This window comes from Monodon monoceros, unplaced genomic scaffold (assembly GCF_005190385.1).
Source record: "Monodon monoceros isolate NGI ecotype Baffin Bay Population unplaced genomic scaffold, NGI_Narwhal_1 Super_Scaffold_18, whole genome shotgun sequence".
Lineage (NCBI taxonomy): Eukaryota > Metazoa > Chordata > Mammalia > Artiodactyla > Monodontidae > Monodon > Monodon monoceros.
Window position 1 is genome coordinate 16436255 of NW_021703774.1, and position 14128 is coordinate 16450382.

The following is a 14128-nucleotide window of genomic DNA, read 5'->3' on the forward strand; positions in this document are numbered from 1 at the left end:
GATAATTTTATAGAAAGTAGGTTAACTGATTTTCCAGTACTTTCTAGTTATATAGTGAACCCTTCCAAAAAAAAGGAAGAAAAGAAAAAAAAAATCACTCCACCATATTTTTAAAGGGCAAACGGAAAGGACAGCATTGGCTTATATACCAGCTTTCCCTCTTTAGGACCTTTCCACCTAACTTTTAACTCGGTCCTCCCTGAAGAGACGGTGGGGAGGAAGTGTGCCTGTCATTTCTTGAAGGGAATCTGCAGCGGGTCATAAGCCCCAGAGATGAAGGCATGGGAAAGATCACTGGTTCACTTTTTACCACCAACTTACTAGCGTTCAGGGAGTGACTTCAGCTCAAATATTACAAATATGCTCTAATCATGCTCAATGAGCTATATATCATTACAGGTTGTTGGTAGCCCTTTGCAGGACGTTTTATACAGTTCAGACAAAATGTTTTTAGCAATGTAGAGTTTTAAAAGTAAAAATATAAGAGATATTGTATATGCCTTCAGGCATATTTTGTCTTAAATATTATCCTTGGCCCAGCGTACTATATAAATACAGTAAATATGAATAGAACTGGCCAGGTGCCAATCTCCTAGGATGAATTTTAGTCAAGAAGGTATTTATGGGATATAAATAATACTGTGTCAACATTTGAAGAAGGGATCTGATTAGTTTTGAATTTATTCGTATTGATCTTTTCACATGCTGTTAGTTTAAGGCTCAAAGTGGAGTTATGCTAAGGTTTACCCATACTTTACCCAGTGGGAATTAGTGGACTTCTGGTCCTTTTGACAATCCACTTGAACTTCAAGTACATCTATTCAAAAGACACTGTACAGGGCTTTAGAAATTTAGAAAGAGTTATTCCACATAACAGGGTAAGAATCCAAATGATTAACAATTAAAATATGTAGACCCTTCGACAGTCAAAAAAAAAAAAAAAGGAAGAGACAAAATTTTATTTTCTTTCTTTCGCCTCTCTTTTCCATGTAACAGATCAGGCACGTGTTGTGGTTCTAACTGTGGTGATTTTGTCCTTTCCCCCGCCCACACCCTCAGGGAACATTTGGCAATGTCTGGAGACATTTTGGGTTGTCATGATTGGGAGTGGAAGGGCCAGGGAGGTTGCTCACCATTCTAGAATGCACAGGAAAGGTCCCTTTTCCACCCGCCACCCCCATACATCAAAGGATTATCCAGCTCCACGTGGAGAAACCCGGTAACCCTGGGATTTATTTGCAGTTGCTGAATTCTGCTAGTAGTACCATTTCCAAAGTAATAATCTGAAAGTAAAACATCTTTATCATCAAAAGGACATTAACATGGAATAGAAAGATAATCAGAAACTTTTCTTAAGTAAATGGGACTATGAATTTGACTCTTTGGTATGGTGTATACCTCATTATTATGATCTTAAAGGGCCTAAATTAGAGGCATCAAAGGTTCCCATTCATTTAGCCTAAGTAAGGGTGTCGCTCCACCCATCTGTAACTTCAGTCAGCAGCAATGTGATATTAGTCAGGACAGAGCAAAAAAGAAGTGAGGGATTACCGTGGATTTTCCTTGCAAGGAAAATAAGCAGCTCATGTTAAGGAAGAGTGGAATCTCCAAGCTCAGCAACGGAAGAAAGTTGGTTTATTCTATCATATTGAATTAGATAAACTAAAATATACAGCCTGAGACATTACGGTGAGGTTTCCTTTGTAATTGTTTCCCATAAATGCTAAGCATTTAATACCAAGCAATCTCTTTTTCTATTTCCCCTGTAATTTTCCAAGTGAAATTGAGGAAGATAGAAAGAACACCAATAGCACTATGGTTTGTGGGTGGGGGGGACGCAACTTAACATTCTATTCATGGATATATCTTTCTGTGTACACATTGTTGAACTGTCAGCCAATTGCCCGATGAAAGAAAATATTAGCAGTTGCTGGAACATAGTACTATTTTTGCTTGATGTTCAGGGATTTTTTTTCTGTTTCTTAAATTGAACTATAGTTGATTTACAATATTGTGTTAGTTTCAGGTATACAGCAAAGTGATAGGGATTTTATTTTTCAGATTCTCTGTGGATGTGTCAGAAAGAGGGACACGCAGAGAGAGAGAGACAGACTCGAACCCCTTCCCTAGACTTCCCCAATGATTGAGTTATTAATACACAGCAGACCCAACTTTAATTCCCCCACTTGTATTGCATCGTTGCTTGCACTAACTCTAGTGCCTAATTGTGGTCGCCTTTAACTTTAGGCTCCGTTCTCTTCCAGGATTTTCTCTCTTTTCTTTCTTTTACTTTTCAAAGTCTAGCAAAACTCCTCCAAGAGATATACTGGTTATAACTGAAGCAGTTGGGCCGTCTTTGTTGCCAAGGGAGGCCGGTCTCCTCTCCTGAGGAGTCCCCACTGGATGGAGGCTGGGCTTTGTGAAGCTGGAGGGGTAGATGGGGACCAGCTGACCTGGCAGAGGCTCCGGGAGCCTTCTGTGTCTCCACAGCGACCCCTGGGGTCTACTCAAGGAGCTGCACTTTTTGAACGATGCCTTCTCCCTGGTGAAGAGATGCTGATCTAACCCCAGTCACAGCATCTTTCACATAAAAAGGTATGAAAGAATGACAGATCCTGTTTCCTAGAGGAAACTGAGATGTGAGAAGAGGGCTAATGACTCACTGTTGATCCCATATCAAATCTGGGTTAGAACAAAGGAGGTCACTGACTCCTAGGCCTTTGCCCAGAGATTACAACACACTTCAAGCTGCATTTTTAGAAGTTTAGGGAAAATAGAGTGGAAGAGCCTGGCCCTGGGAGAGACGTACAAGCTGATCACCGAGGTGGGATTCTGGGGGGACTCCTCCCTCCCCGCCGCCACCCCCAGCCCTTTACAGGTTCAGTATTAAGGTGAGCCGGGAGCAAAGAACCTGCAGGGAAGCTCTGCAAACAGCCCTGTCAGCTCTCCTGATATAGCATTTCCGGTCCTCAGGGATCCTGGAGAGAGGATGTGGATTTGCCAGATGTGCTCGCTCTCCTTAGGCAGCCCGACTGCCGAAGGGTGGATCCACTTTGCAGATTCTGAACAGCTTGATGAAATGTGCCTCTGGCCCGAGATAAACAAACGTTTCCATTGTCATTTTGAAAGCATATGGTGTGCTTTGGGTTTTTAATATTTTTTCAACAAAGATACTTTTTAACCTAGGAATTCAGTGTTCTCCAGGTAGTTTCAATTTAATCACATACTAGGGATTCTCTGATGGGTTTGTTGAGGCGGAAAAGCTTGTTTCCATCCTGTGTTTGGGAGAAATTCGCCGCACGCTGCAGTCACAAGTGGGTTTTGGTGGTTGTCGTTGGTTTTGTTTCTTTTCTAACCTCTGATAGGTTAGAACTACACTGCACTGTGACCAGCACCTTGCTTCCGGATTGGCTTGGTGGCCTTGACTCTGCATCTGCACTCCCCCTTGACCACTTCCCCACAGGCTTTAAATTGCCTTCTTGTTCTTCTCGCTTCTGGAATATCTGCGCATAGGGTGGTGAACTTCATTCAACCATGGCTCCATTTCTTCACTTGTAAAGATGAAGAAGGTGCTGGCTTCCTAGGGTTGCAAAGGACTGACCGTGACCTGTGTAAAGACGCCCTGAGCTCTGCTTCTGGCACTTAGTAGACCCTCTTTGCATGCCAGCTATTAACCATTGATTCTCAGACACCATTGATTTAAAGGTACACTGTTATTTTATGTGCCACAGAGAAAGAAATATCACTGACAATTGACTATAACGTGCCATTGATTATGAGATATTAAAAGGAGATATGTTAGAGATATTCCAATATGATTAAAAGTGATGCCCTGGGGACCACTCCCACCAGCCTGGGATGTCTCGGGACCAACAACTCATTCATTTCCTAGTAAGTTCCACTCAGTAGATCTGTTTCCCTGGCTCCCTCGGATTGGTCCTTAGGTGACCTTTGCCACCTAAGGGGCTGGGAACAGAGACCGGCAGGGCTGGTAATCCTGCATGCCCAGCACTATCTAATCCTCATATAGGGAGGCCTTGAGGATTTAGGCTTCGTAGGTAAGATCTCATATGTCTTAGATAATCTCCAAGACCTTTCAGGGTCAGGCCCCTCCTCCTTGCTCAGCAGCCCCCCAACTAAATCCCCCCAAGAAAACTACACTCCAGCCAGATCACCCTCTTTTCCTTTACCCAAATGGGCCCTTTATTTCTGTGCCTCCAGCCCTTTGTTTATGTCATTTCTTCCACTTAGAGATCCATCTTTTAACACCTTTAAATACCCTTCGAGGTTTAGTTAGTACCATCTCCTTATGAGACCTTCGTCGACGTTCTTTGTCCTATTTAAGTAGCTCTTCCTCTGCACTCTCACAATACTGATATTCATCTCTATCTCAGCCTCTTTTCTTTTGCTGTAGGTAAAATCTAGCTGTGTCCTGACCTGTCTTCTTCATCGGTTTGTAAACTGCCTCAGAACAGGAACCCGCTCTGACTTACCTATGTTCTTACAGCACTTTGTTGTTGCTCAATCAATGCTTACTAAAGGAATGAGCGTTTCCCTTTAGAGAATAAGATTGAGTTACCAGAAGAAGGATCAAGAGTTCAAAGCATTGGGGCTTCCCTGGTGGCGCAGTGGTTGGGAGTCCGCCTGCCGATGCAGGGGACACGGGTTCGTGCCCCGGTCCGGGAAGATCCCACGTGCCGCGGAGCGGCTGGGCCCGTGAGCCATGGCCGCTGAGCCTGCGCGTCCGGAGCCTGTGCTCCGCAACGGGAGAGGCCACAACCGGGAGAGGCCCGCGCACCGAAAAAAAAAAAAAAAAAAAAAAAAAAAGAGTTCAAAGCATTGGACCAGGAGATATGGAGAGACAGAAATCTACTCACCTCCGTTATTGGGGACAACGTTCCTGATGGATCTTGTCCCTGTGCTGAAGGCAACACAGGCTTCTCAGAACCATTCATTTCCTGTTTCCAGTTTTGCAGATAAAAATGAAAATGATGGCGATAATGATGATGATGAAAGCTAACCCTCATCGGGTACATACTATGTGCCAAGCATAGTTTTAAATATTTTACATGCATGCACTTATTTCACACTCAAAAGTGACCCTATACGGTCCAGACTGGTATTTTCCCTGTGACGTATGAGGACATGGCTATAACTATTTCTATCAGCGATGTCTTACTGGAAGTCAGACTTTTAGGTACCACAAGTAATAGAGGCCCCAAATAGAGACCAGGAAATGGAGAGCATGACTTTTCCTGCCCTCTTGCAAAATGATACAGTCCCTCCATGAAAGGGTGGTGACTCTCCTCACCTGGCAGGAATTACATTCTTTCCCTCCAGAAGGAAGTATACTTCTGACGCCTTTCCTACCACCCTGGGTCTCTCTTCTTGCCTCTACCACATTCTTCCACTTTTATCTCTGCACTTGGTTGATACAAAAATTGTGATTTCTCAAGTCTCCTGGTGTTGATCTTGAACTGCAACCATTTTCTTCACAACATTTTTATAAATTTAATTGATAGGTGATTCGTCTTGTCTCTCGCAGAAAATTAATTTATTGAGGAAGGCAGGATGGTGTTGTACAGTGAGCACAGACCTGAGAGCCAGGCAGCCCCAAGAAGTGAAAGAAAGAGAATAAATAAAAGGGAATCGCACCAGAGGAATCTCAGAGGCTGAAAGGGAAGAGGGAGCATCAAAGACAGGAAGTCCTACTCCAGGCCAATGGCAGTTGTTAAAATGTGGTCTTGTTTGGGTTAGCAACTTGGCTGTCTCCGTGCAAGTTATTAAATCGGCCTCGTTGACATTTAAGTTGCTTCCTGCTGAATTCAGATGCTACCTCTGCCATCACTGGCTTGGTGACCAGGCCGAAGCCCCTGCACTTAAGCTGATCTCAGTTTGTTCACTTGTAACGATGAAGAAGCTGATATCTGCCCCCAGGGTTGTAGAGGATGGATGATGACATGCAAAGAAAGGCCAAGTGCAGCTGCTTCTGGTACCTAATAGGCTTGCTTTACACGGCAGCTATCCTTCACTGAATCTCAAACGCTATTGATTTTACAGTGCACCATTATTTTATATGCCACTTAAAAAGAAATATCATTGCCAAGTAATTGTAACGTGCCATTGATTCTAAGAGGGCATCAGGATTTTAGAGGTATGAAAATATGAAAAATATGTAAAAATCAGTGAAGTCGCATAAATATTTGTGGATTGGGAGAATAGCGGTCCATGTGCATGTAGCAGAGTGCTATGTCCTAGAAGCACATCGAAAATAAAATTAAGTGGGAGCATGATATCTGCCCTCGGAAAACGTTTCTATTTAGTAAACTTTAAGAGCCTGCGACTGGTAATCGCCACCTCTGGCACCAGAAGCAGGAGGTCCGCATCAGGGAGTCCTCCCAGCTGGGGTGTCTTACTGTGCATGCTCAGTGCATTAATATCCAGTTTTGATTTTTTTTTTTTTTGACATCTCAAGATGTTACCAGTTGTTTCAAAGGGCCTTTACATTTCTAGGAAAAAAATGTTTAAAGTTATTTTTAACGGATCTCTCTGAGTACACGTATGAGTCACATAGCACTCACCTCTTTATCTTTCTGGGCCTTAAAGGTTGAAATCCAACAAAGGATGGGGGGAGGGTATTGCTCAGAAAAGGCTAACATGCAGAAGGGACTTGTGGGCAATGTGCCTCTGGGCTGGCGCGGCCCCTCCTCCCAGGCCCCCTGTCTCACCCGCTCCCCTGGGGAGAGGCTCTGTTAAGAAGGAAGCCAGGACGTTTGGACCTCCCTGCATCTCCCTGACCAGGCACCAGCCACAGCAGTTTCTTCGCTGTCAGGCGACTCATTTAAAAGCAGACTTTAGCAGCAAAATGCCATTGGGGGTAGAAGTCTCCCAGAGGAGGATGGATGGGAGGAAGGGGAGAGGGTAGTGGAGGAGTCACCACAAAGGATTTGAGGAGGAAATGAAAACTTAGAAGGTGATGTCAGAGAGGAGAGGCCGTACTAGGCCCAGGGTAGCTGTTAACAGAGCAGAATGCTCTCTGCATGCGGTAGCATCCTGGCTTTCCTGGGGCGACCGAGTAAAACCACTTCGTTGGTATGAGAAGACGCTGCCGTCCAAGAGGAATCGAGTTTACTGGATTTAGCATCTGTTACAAGGAGGGAAAGCCTGCTGGTGCCCAGAAAGCTCTTCTGTGTGGACCAGCCCCCATCCCTTCATTCTCAAAAATGAGCCCTTGGATTTGGTTCTGCCTGATAAGTCAAAAATGTGGGGCTTAGATGTTCCTTTAATCACAACAACTTGAGGAACTTAAAGCAAATGGAAAATGCTTTCTGGATGTTACAAAGCCCAGACCTTCTGAAAATAGTTCAAATGCATTTCCAACCTCCCCAGGCAGCTGTTTGCGCTCACACTGGCACGTTGCACACATCTCTGTCCACAGAGAGACTGTCACTCTCCCTTCGGGCCTTCCTCGTGGCCTCCATGTCAGTAATTAGGAAGCAGGACGTTCCTGAGGGAGAGACGTGGTGTTTCTGAAAGGAGAGTCATGGGGCAGCTGTTGGAGAGTAAGGCTGCTTTTTTGGAGATGTTTGTTTCAGGAAGTGCTGTAGCATCTTTCCAGTCTCAAGGAAGAAAAAGAAAAATGTTGTGACTTTGACCTTGGCGCTCCGTTCATTTGGCTTTTGCTATCTAACCCACACCACACTGACAAAACCACATCTGTCTTGACAAGCTAGTTCACAAATAACTGCTCACTCATAACTTCAGGCTGTTTTAAGAATCCTTATTTGTTACTTCAGCTTGTGAACGAGAATGCACAGTTCGGTTTTGAGAAAGACATTGAAACGATCAGAAGTCCACTGGTCTTTACAGATCTCAGGGGAAGCACTCTCTAAAAGAGAAGACCATATTTTTTAATGCATTTTAAGAGCGCTAAAATATATTATTGCCCATAAATGGGAATTTTCTGGGAAATTTAATTTTTACGTTTTGGAGTCATTTCTGTATTGGGAATTGAACACTTCTTAGACCAAATTCATCAGGGATTATTCTCTCTAGACCACTGGTAGCAGTCACTTTGTCATTCCTTCCACTGGGGGGGTTTATTCTTATAGGGTCATTTATTTCCCTATCCATTGACTTAATCTCATTTTCACTCTGCTTTGACAACTTAATGACCATGCCATTGAAGTTGTTTCTTCTTGCTTTATAATAAACTCCTATAACTCAGTTGCTGGCTGAGAAAGGCCAGAATGGGGGCTGGCGGCGGGGGGGAAGGTAGATGACTTATTCTGATTCAACTTTAGAAGGAGAATAAAAAAAGGAAAATCACAGATTGAGGACATTTCTTTGCAGAAGATGGATGATTTGGTAAAGGAACTGCCCACTTGGAGGTCTGTCAGGGTTTTCGGTTGGGGAAGTGTTTCTACATCCAAGTTCACACCTTAGCATCTGGGGCTCTGGAAGTTAAGGAGAGAGAAAGAGAGGTAGGAGCTTTTACCCGGAAGTAGCCGGGCAGAACCAAAGGAGAATTATGGCTGTCACGTCAGGTTCTAAGGCAGCAGTTCTCACCCTGAGATATGTCTATTACACAGTCATTTTGATCTGAGTAGTAACTTAGTCATTCATTTGTACCTCCCCGCAGTGTCAAGCCTTAGGTTGTTAAGTGTGTTAGTAGATTTCACTGGTCACATCTGTGAACCAACCCACTCCTGAGCGAACGCTGTTTCACCTACTCAAATTTTGCTTTTCTCCTCCATGGAATTAGGTGGCAGGTGCTGGTTTGTCTTGTAGAGAGAAATATTTCAGAAGAATTCCACTGTCAGAAAACATCACCATCAATAATGAAACTATGTGTATAAGGTCATGTCTAATTTCATTCATTCTTTGGCAATTGTATCAGGATTCTAGAAAGAGGGTCTTGAGCCAAGCTGACCCCGAGTCATTAGACAGTGGGGATCAACGGTTTGCCCTTTCTCAGTAACATTTGCTGGGAATTCTCTAAGTGGGGTAGAAACTCACTGTCATCCAGTGCTGGGAGGAAATGACAGTACCCACTTCCGGAGTTGCTGTTATCAGAGAGATGGTGTTTGCCTGGAGGATGTTTGGGTGGAGGGCTGGGGAGGGGTTGAGGGGCAGGACTACTTTGATGGGGAGTTCACTGCAGCATTTTTAATGACATTTAATTCTGCTTAAGCTATCATTGCGTTAAGAATGGCTTTCTGGGCTTCCCTGGTGGCGCAGTGGTTGAGAGTCCGCCTGCCGATGCAGGGGACACGGGTTCGTGCCCCGGTCCGGGAAGATCCCACATGCCGCGGAGCGGCTGGGCCCGTGAGCCATGGCCGCTGAGCCTGCGCGTCCGGAGCCTGTGCTCCGCAATGGCAGAGGCCACAACAGTGAGAGGCCCGCGTACGAAAAAAAAAAAAAAAAAAAAAAGAATGGCTTTCTCTCTGACTGAGAGGCGCTTTCACGCTACATAAAACCGTTACTCAGAACAGGCAACTCTTAGGAGAGAACGGTTTCTCTGTGATCCACCTGGTTGGGTTGTTTTGAGGTCAGACGAGCTTTTTGTAAAACGCCTTTCTAACCTCTAAGTCACAAAGGCCTCTACCAGTGCTTCTTGAATTTTACCAAGCTCAAGAATCACCTGGAGTGCTGTGTGCGGATTCCCAAACCTTTGCCTGCTACCCTCCATCCAGATTATTATTCAGTAGTTTTTGTTTGTTTGTTTTGTTTTTCTTGGCCGCGCTGTGCTGCGGGATCTTAGTTCCCCGACCAGGGATTGAACCCGGGCCCTCGGCGGTGAGAGCACGGAGTCCTAACCGCTGGACCGCCAGGGAATTCCCAAGATTATTATCCTGTAGTTTTAAGGTGAGCTCCAGATAACTGCCTCTTGACAAGAAGGCCAGGTGATTCCCAAGCAGGTAGTTCAGAAACTCACTCTGGAAACACTGTGTATTTGGGTTTTGTTGCTTTATTTCTTAGCTGTGTCATCACAGGCAAAAATGAGTCCCAACACTTTTATAGTTAGCTTCATTGTTTCTTAGTTATTTTGTAAATGACCCATGCAAAATTTTAATTCCAGGACTTTTTTTCTCTTATGACTTATGTGAGCCATACGAGTACCCCATTATTCATGACTGAGGGCCCAGGTAATTCTAAAAATTTTTATTTCTCTAGGACTATTCACGTCTCAGATTTTTCATAGGGTTTCATCTTTTAAAAAGCATTTCACATGGACGCCAAACCTTACTGATCTGAAAAAGTTTATGCATACCGCAGTGCCACTTCAAACACATAGATGTTGAAAGTTGATTTTTACGAAAACTAGCAGCTACTTTCTTTGGCCTAAATCATCCCTATTCGCATCATTTATCTCTCCATCCAGTTCATGGGCTTAACTTCAGAGGCACTGTATCAGCACCAGAGCAACCTGTCCTTTGGCCCTGCTTAAAAACAAACCAACCAACAAAACAAACAAACAGAAAAAGGAAGGGGAGGAAAGAAAGCATTTTAATACTGTAGCCTGATGGCGGAGAGAGAGTAAACCAAAGGTGCATACCTGAGGACTGCAAGTTGGAAACGACAAATCATGGCAGTTAGCTTGCCTTGTTTCCCCACAGACTTTGTTTGACCCCGGTGACCTGGGGCGATTTCAGGGATCCTGATTCCGGTAATAGAAGCATCCCTCTTTGGCACCACAACACCCACTGGCCTGAAGAAGGTGCTGTTTCCCAGGAAAAGGAGTGAAATCCCCCCAAGAAACGCACAGGGCCCTAGTCTGAAGAGAAAGCATTGCTAAGCAAGCGATGCTTTGCGTACCCTGCCTGTCTCTGGTTCCGTTCCTTGAGATTTTTATTGAAGATAACTTTCAGCATCTCTTTTTAGAGGTCAGATCTGAATGAGAAGACGTTGTGTGCCTTACTGATCTTGTGACAAACAGTTTATACCCAGTCTGTAGCTTCCTGTCTTTGCTGACGGGTGATGTGAGGGAATTTTCTCTCTGTGAGGCTGTGGAGAGGGCTCTAAAAATAAACAACATGGTTACTTATTGGTGAGAACATGTGTGAGCAGATGTCAGCTGGTAACAGCATATGGTGGCAACATGATAGCAGCGTGTTACCAAGACCTGGGTGTTGGGCCTTCGTCTTCCAGGCCATTCAGGCCATGCAGATGCCACATCTCAATTAAAGAGGGTTTTGACTGGAAGGTGGAATCCACACAAGTGTGAATATAGGCCCCTGGGATCTTGTTAGTGGGCTGAATGTCGGAGATGGTAAGTTACAGGCCATGGAAAAAGTCTTCCTTATCTGTTTTAAAATTGAGAGATAAAAGTACAAATCTGGCAAAAAAAAAAAAAGGGGGGGGGGGGTGCATATGGGGTGGGAGGGAATCCACAAAGCCTTTGTCTTTTGTCCAAAGAAGTTTTCAAGTCAGGTATAAATAGTGGCCATGCTACTTCTAGAAGACATGCCCTAGGTGAATGGAAGGTGCATGGATTTTAACTTGGTGTAAGGAGCTGGGAAAGAGGTATATTCTTGCAGACCTAGAAGGCCGTCAGGGGTTAATCTATCAAATAAGTTAGATAACTAATATTATTACATCCCTTGAGCACCTTTTATTTCTCAGTTTCTTTTAAATATCTCGTTTCAGTCTTTCAAAAACCCTCAGGGGTAGCATGATGTCAGTTTCATTTTATAGCAGCAGAGGCTTGGGTGCATCAAGGCACTTGTCCAGAGATTCCCAGGAAACTAATGACAGAGCAGGGTGTCCACCTACATCTTCTCATGCAAAAATCTGATATTTATTATTGACTCTATCACAGATAGGATAGCCTTTGAACACTCAGCAATGTTTTTAGCTGGAGGTATTTTTTGGTGTATTTTCATTTATAAGAATATGATGGGCAATATACAAGATCTAGTTGCTACCTTTACTTTTAAAACAGCAAAGTTCAGAATTTCAGGATGTCAAAACTATCACGGAAGACATTTTAATGCATTCCAAGGAGCCCTAGATTTTTAAACTGCAGCTACGCAGCCCCAAAGCAATATACACTCGGATTTTTGTTCACTGGAGAAGGAGTTTTCATGTGCGGGTTAGAAATGATGACAGGTGGTTTTAAGAAAACTGAAATCGAGGCCAACCAAATGAAAATCAGAGTTTTACTCTTAATAGGGAGTCTGTCTTTTGTCAAAGAGGTCAAGGCCTTTCTTATTCATCTTTAATGTAAGTCAAGGTATTTATTTTACCATTTCCGTATATAAATTGTACATTGCTATTTTAGCACTAGAATGTGTTAAAGGGAACGCTGAATTCAGGAACCTGACTGCTGGTTAAGGGATGCCAAAAGATCTGGGGCGAGAATCCACAATCCCCCAAAGATCCCTCCTGCCTAGTCCCCTGGCCCTGAGTAGGGGGGACCTTCTATTTCTGGGGGAATGATAAGTACATTCATTGAGTCCCTCTTCTGCGTTGAATCTTTGTATAGCTCTGTACAAGGCTTCTTCTCAGTAAAATAGCTAATGACTGTGCTTTTTAAAACTCCTAGCTGTCTGCCCAGTTGTTACAACACCCTCTGGCTCAGTGGGCAGCTTGTGCTACAGACAGCCCCAGGTGCTCTGTGGGTACCTTGGTGAGTACACTCGTCTGCTTTATATACCTCGTTTGATGTAGTGATAGCCGGCCCATCTTTAGTGTGTGTCTCCTGGGGGGAACGTGTCAGAAGCAAAATAGAATTCTGAAGTGCAGCCTTGTAGCTGGACAGTCACACAGGTGCCCCCAATTTTGTAGTCAGAGTTTCTATGAGAAAGGCTCATGAATGCTTTGAAGTGATATGATGACTTGATTGCAGTATGGGGAAGAATGGATCGTGGGTCTGTGAGATGTGTGTGATCCAGGGGTTAACGAGGGATTTGACAGATTGATCTCTTGACCCCCTGGGAGGATACTCTCTGGAGGGTTGAATGGTATGGCCAGAATGTCAAGGGTCCTTTTTTGGTATCTTATTTGAATCTATGTTCTTGTTTCTGGCACATAGCAATGGCTCAATTAATGTTGCTGGTACTGAACTGAAAGGGAGGAAGGAGATTTTCTCTCCTTTGAAGTTCTAGAGGGAGGTCTGTGGGAAACGTGTGCTGATCATTGTGACCTTGATGTTGCCATTAATGGGTTGCATGAGAGAATGTGGTGGTCATGGTCAAGGCTTCAGTTGACTGAACCTGGGAGCTTGCCACTTCGCCCTGACCCTCAGAACAAATGCAGACTCCTCCGAGCTAGGGCCACGTGTTAGGTTGGGGGCCACCGAAGCCGGAGGTCTCACACCTTTCTGATTTGGAACATTAATACATTTAGCCAGCTTTGACTGAGTGCCATCTTTTATTGTATGCTGGGCCATGAGACCACAGCACAGAACAGGTCTCAGATGATCCTGACACTCAAGAACTCTGGCCCAGGTGGTACCCTGATCCATTCAGGAAGGGAGGAAATGGACTTGCCACCCTGGCGTTGGTTCCCACTGCACTTTTGAGGCCCTGAGGAAGCGTGAATTATATTGATTCTAAATGCAGGTGGAGGTCCCAAATAAGGACAAGAGAAATGTTTTTATTACCCCAATAGATGTCTGACTCACTGGGTTATCCTACCGTGAACTTTACCGTGCCTAACCTTGCTTCTTAGGAATCAAGGAATCAAGAAATGAAATAGTTTATTTACAGTGGCCTAAGCTGGGCTTTCCTAAAAAAAAAAAAAGAAAGAAAAACAAAAACTGATTCTATTGAGAATATACATTTATTTTAGTACAGAAGGCCTCAGAGTGGCTAGAAGCTGCCATGTGAATAGAAAGAGTGAATGGCTTGATCCATGCTTTTAAAGTTCCCCTTTTTCAGGCAGATCATGTTTGGTTTTCCATCTCTAAATGTGTATTTTATTTCACTGTCTAAACCAAGGAGTTAATTGTCTGATTTTTTTTTTTCTTTTTTTGGTCTCACCAGCTTTTTGGAAAAGACAAGGGAAAGGGATGAGAGAAGGAAAACATTTGTTGACTACCCCCTAAGTCCCTGGTATTTAAGGCACGTCATCCTGGGTGGGGAGGGCGAGTACGACCTCCCCATTTTTCCCCACCGGAAACTGT

The 14128-nt window shown here is 44.1% G+C and overlaps 1 protein-coding gene across 3 annotated transcripts in view; it reads left to right on the forward strand.

Moving 5' to 3' along the window:
* The window catches only part of TGFB2 (transforming growth factor beta 2), an 80923-nt gene that overhangs the window by 3041 nt on the left and 63754 nt on the right, over positions 1-14128 (forward strand). Inside the window, exon 2 of one of the 3 annotated variants that reach the window (XM_029230951.1) lies at positions 12548-12631. The exons of the other annotated variants lie outside the window; for them this stretch is intronic. Coding sequence (XP_029086784.1) covers positions 12548-12631 — 84 coding nt within the window. The remainder of the gene's footprint in view (positions 1-12547; positions 12632-14128) is intronic. 3 annotated transcript variants of the gene reach the window in all.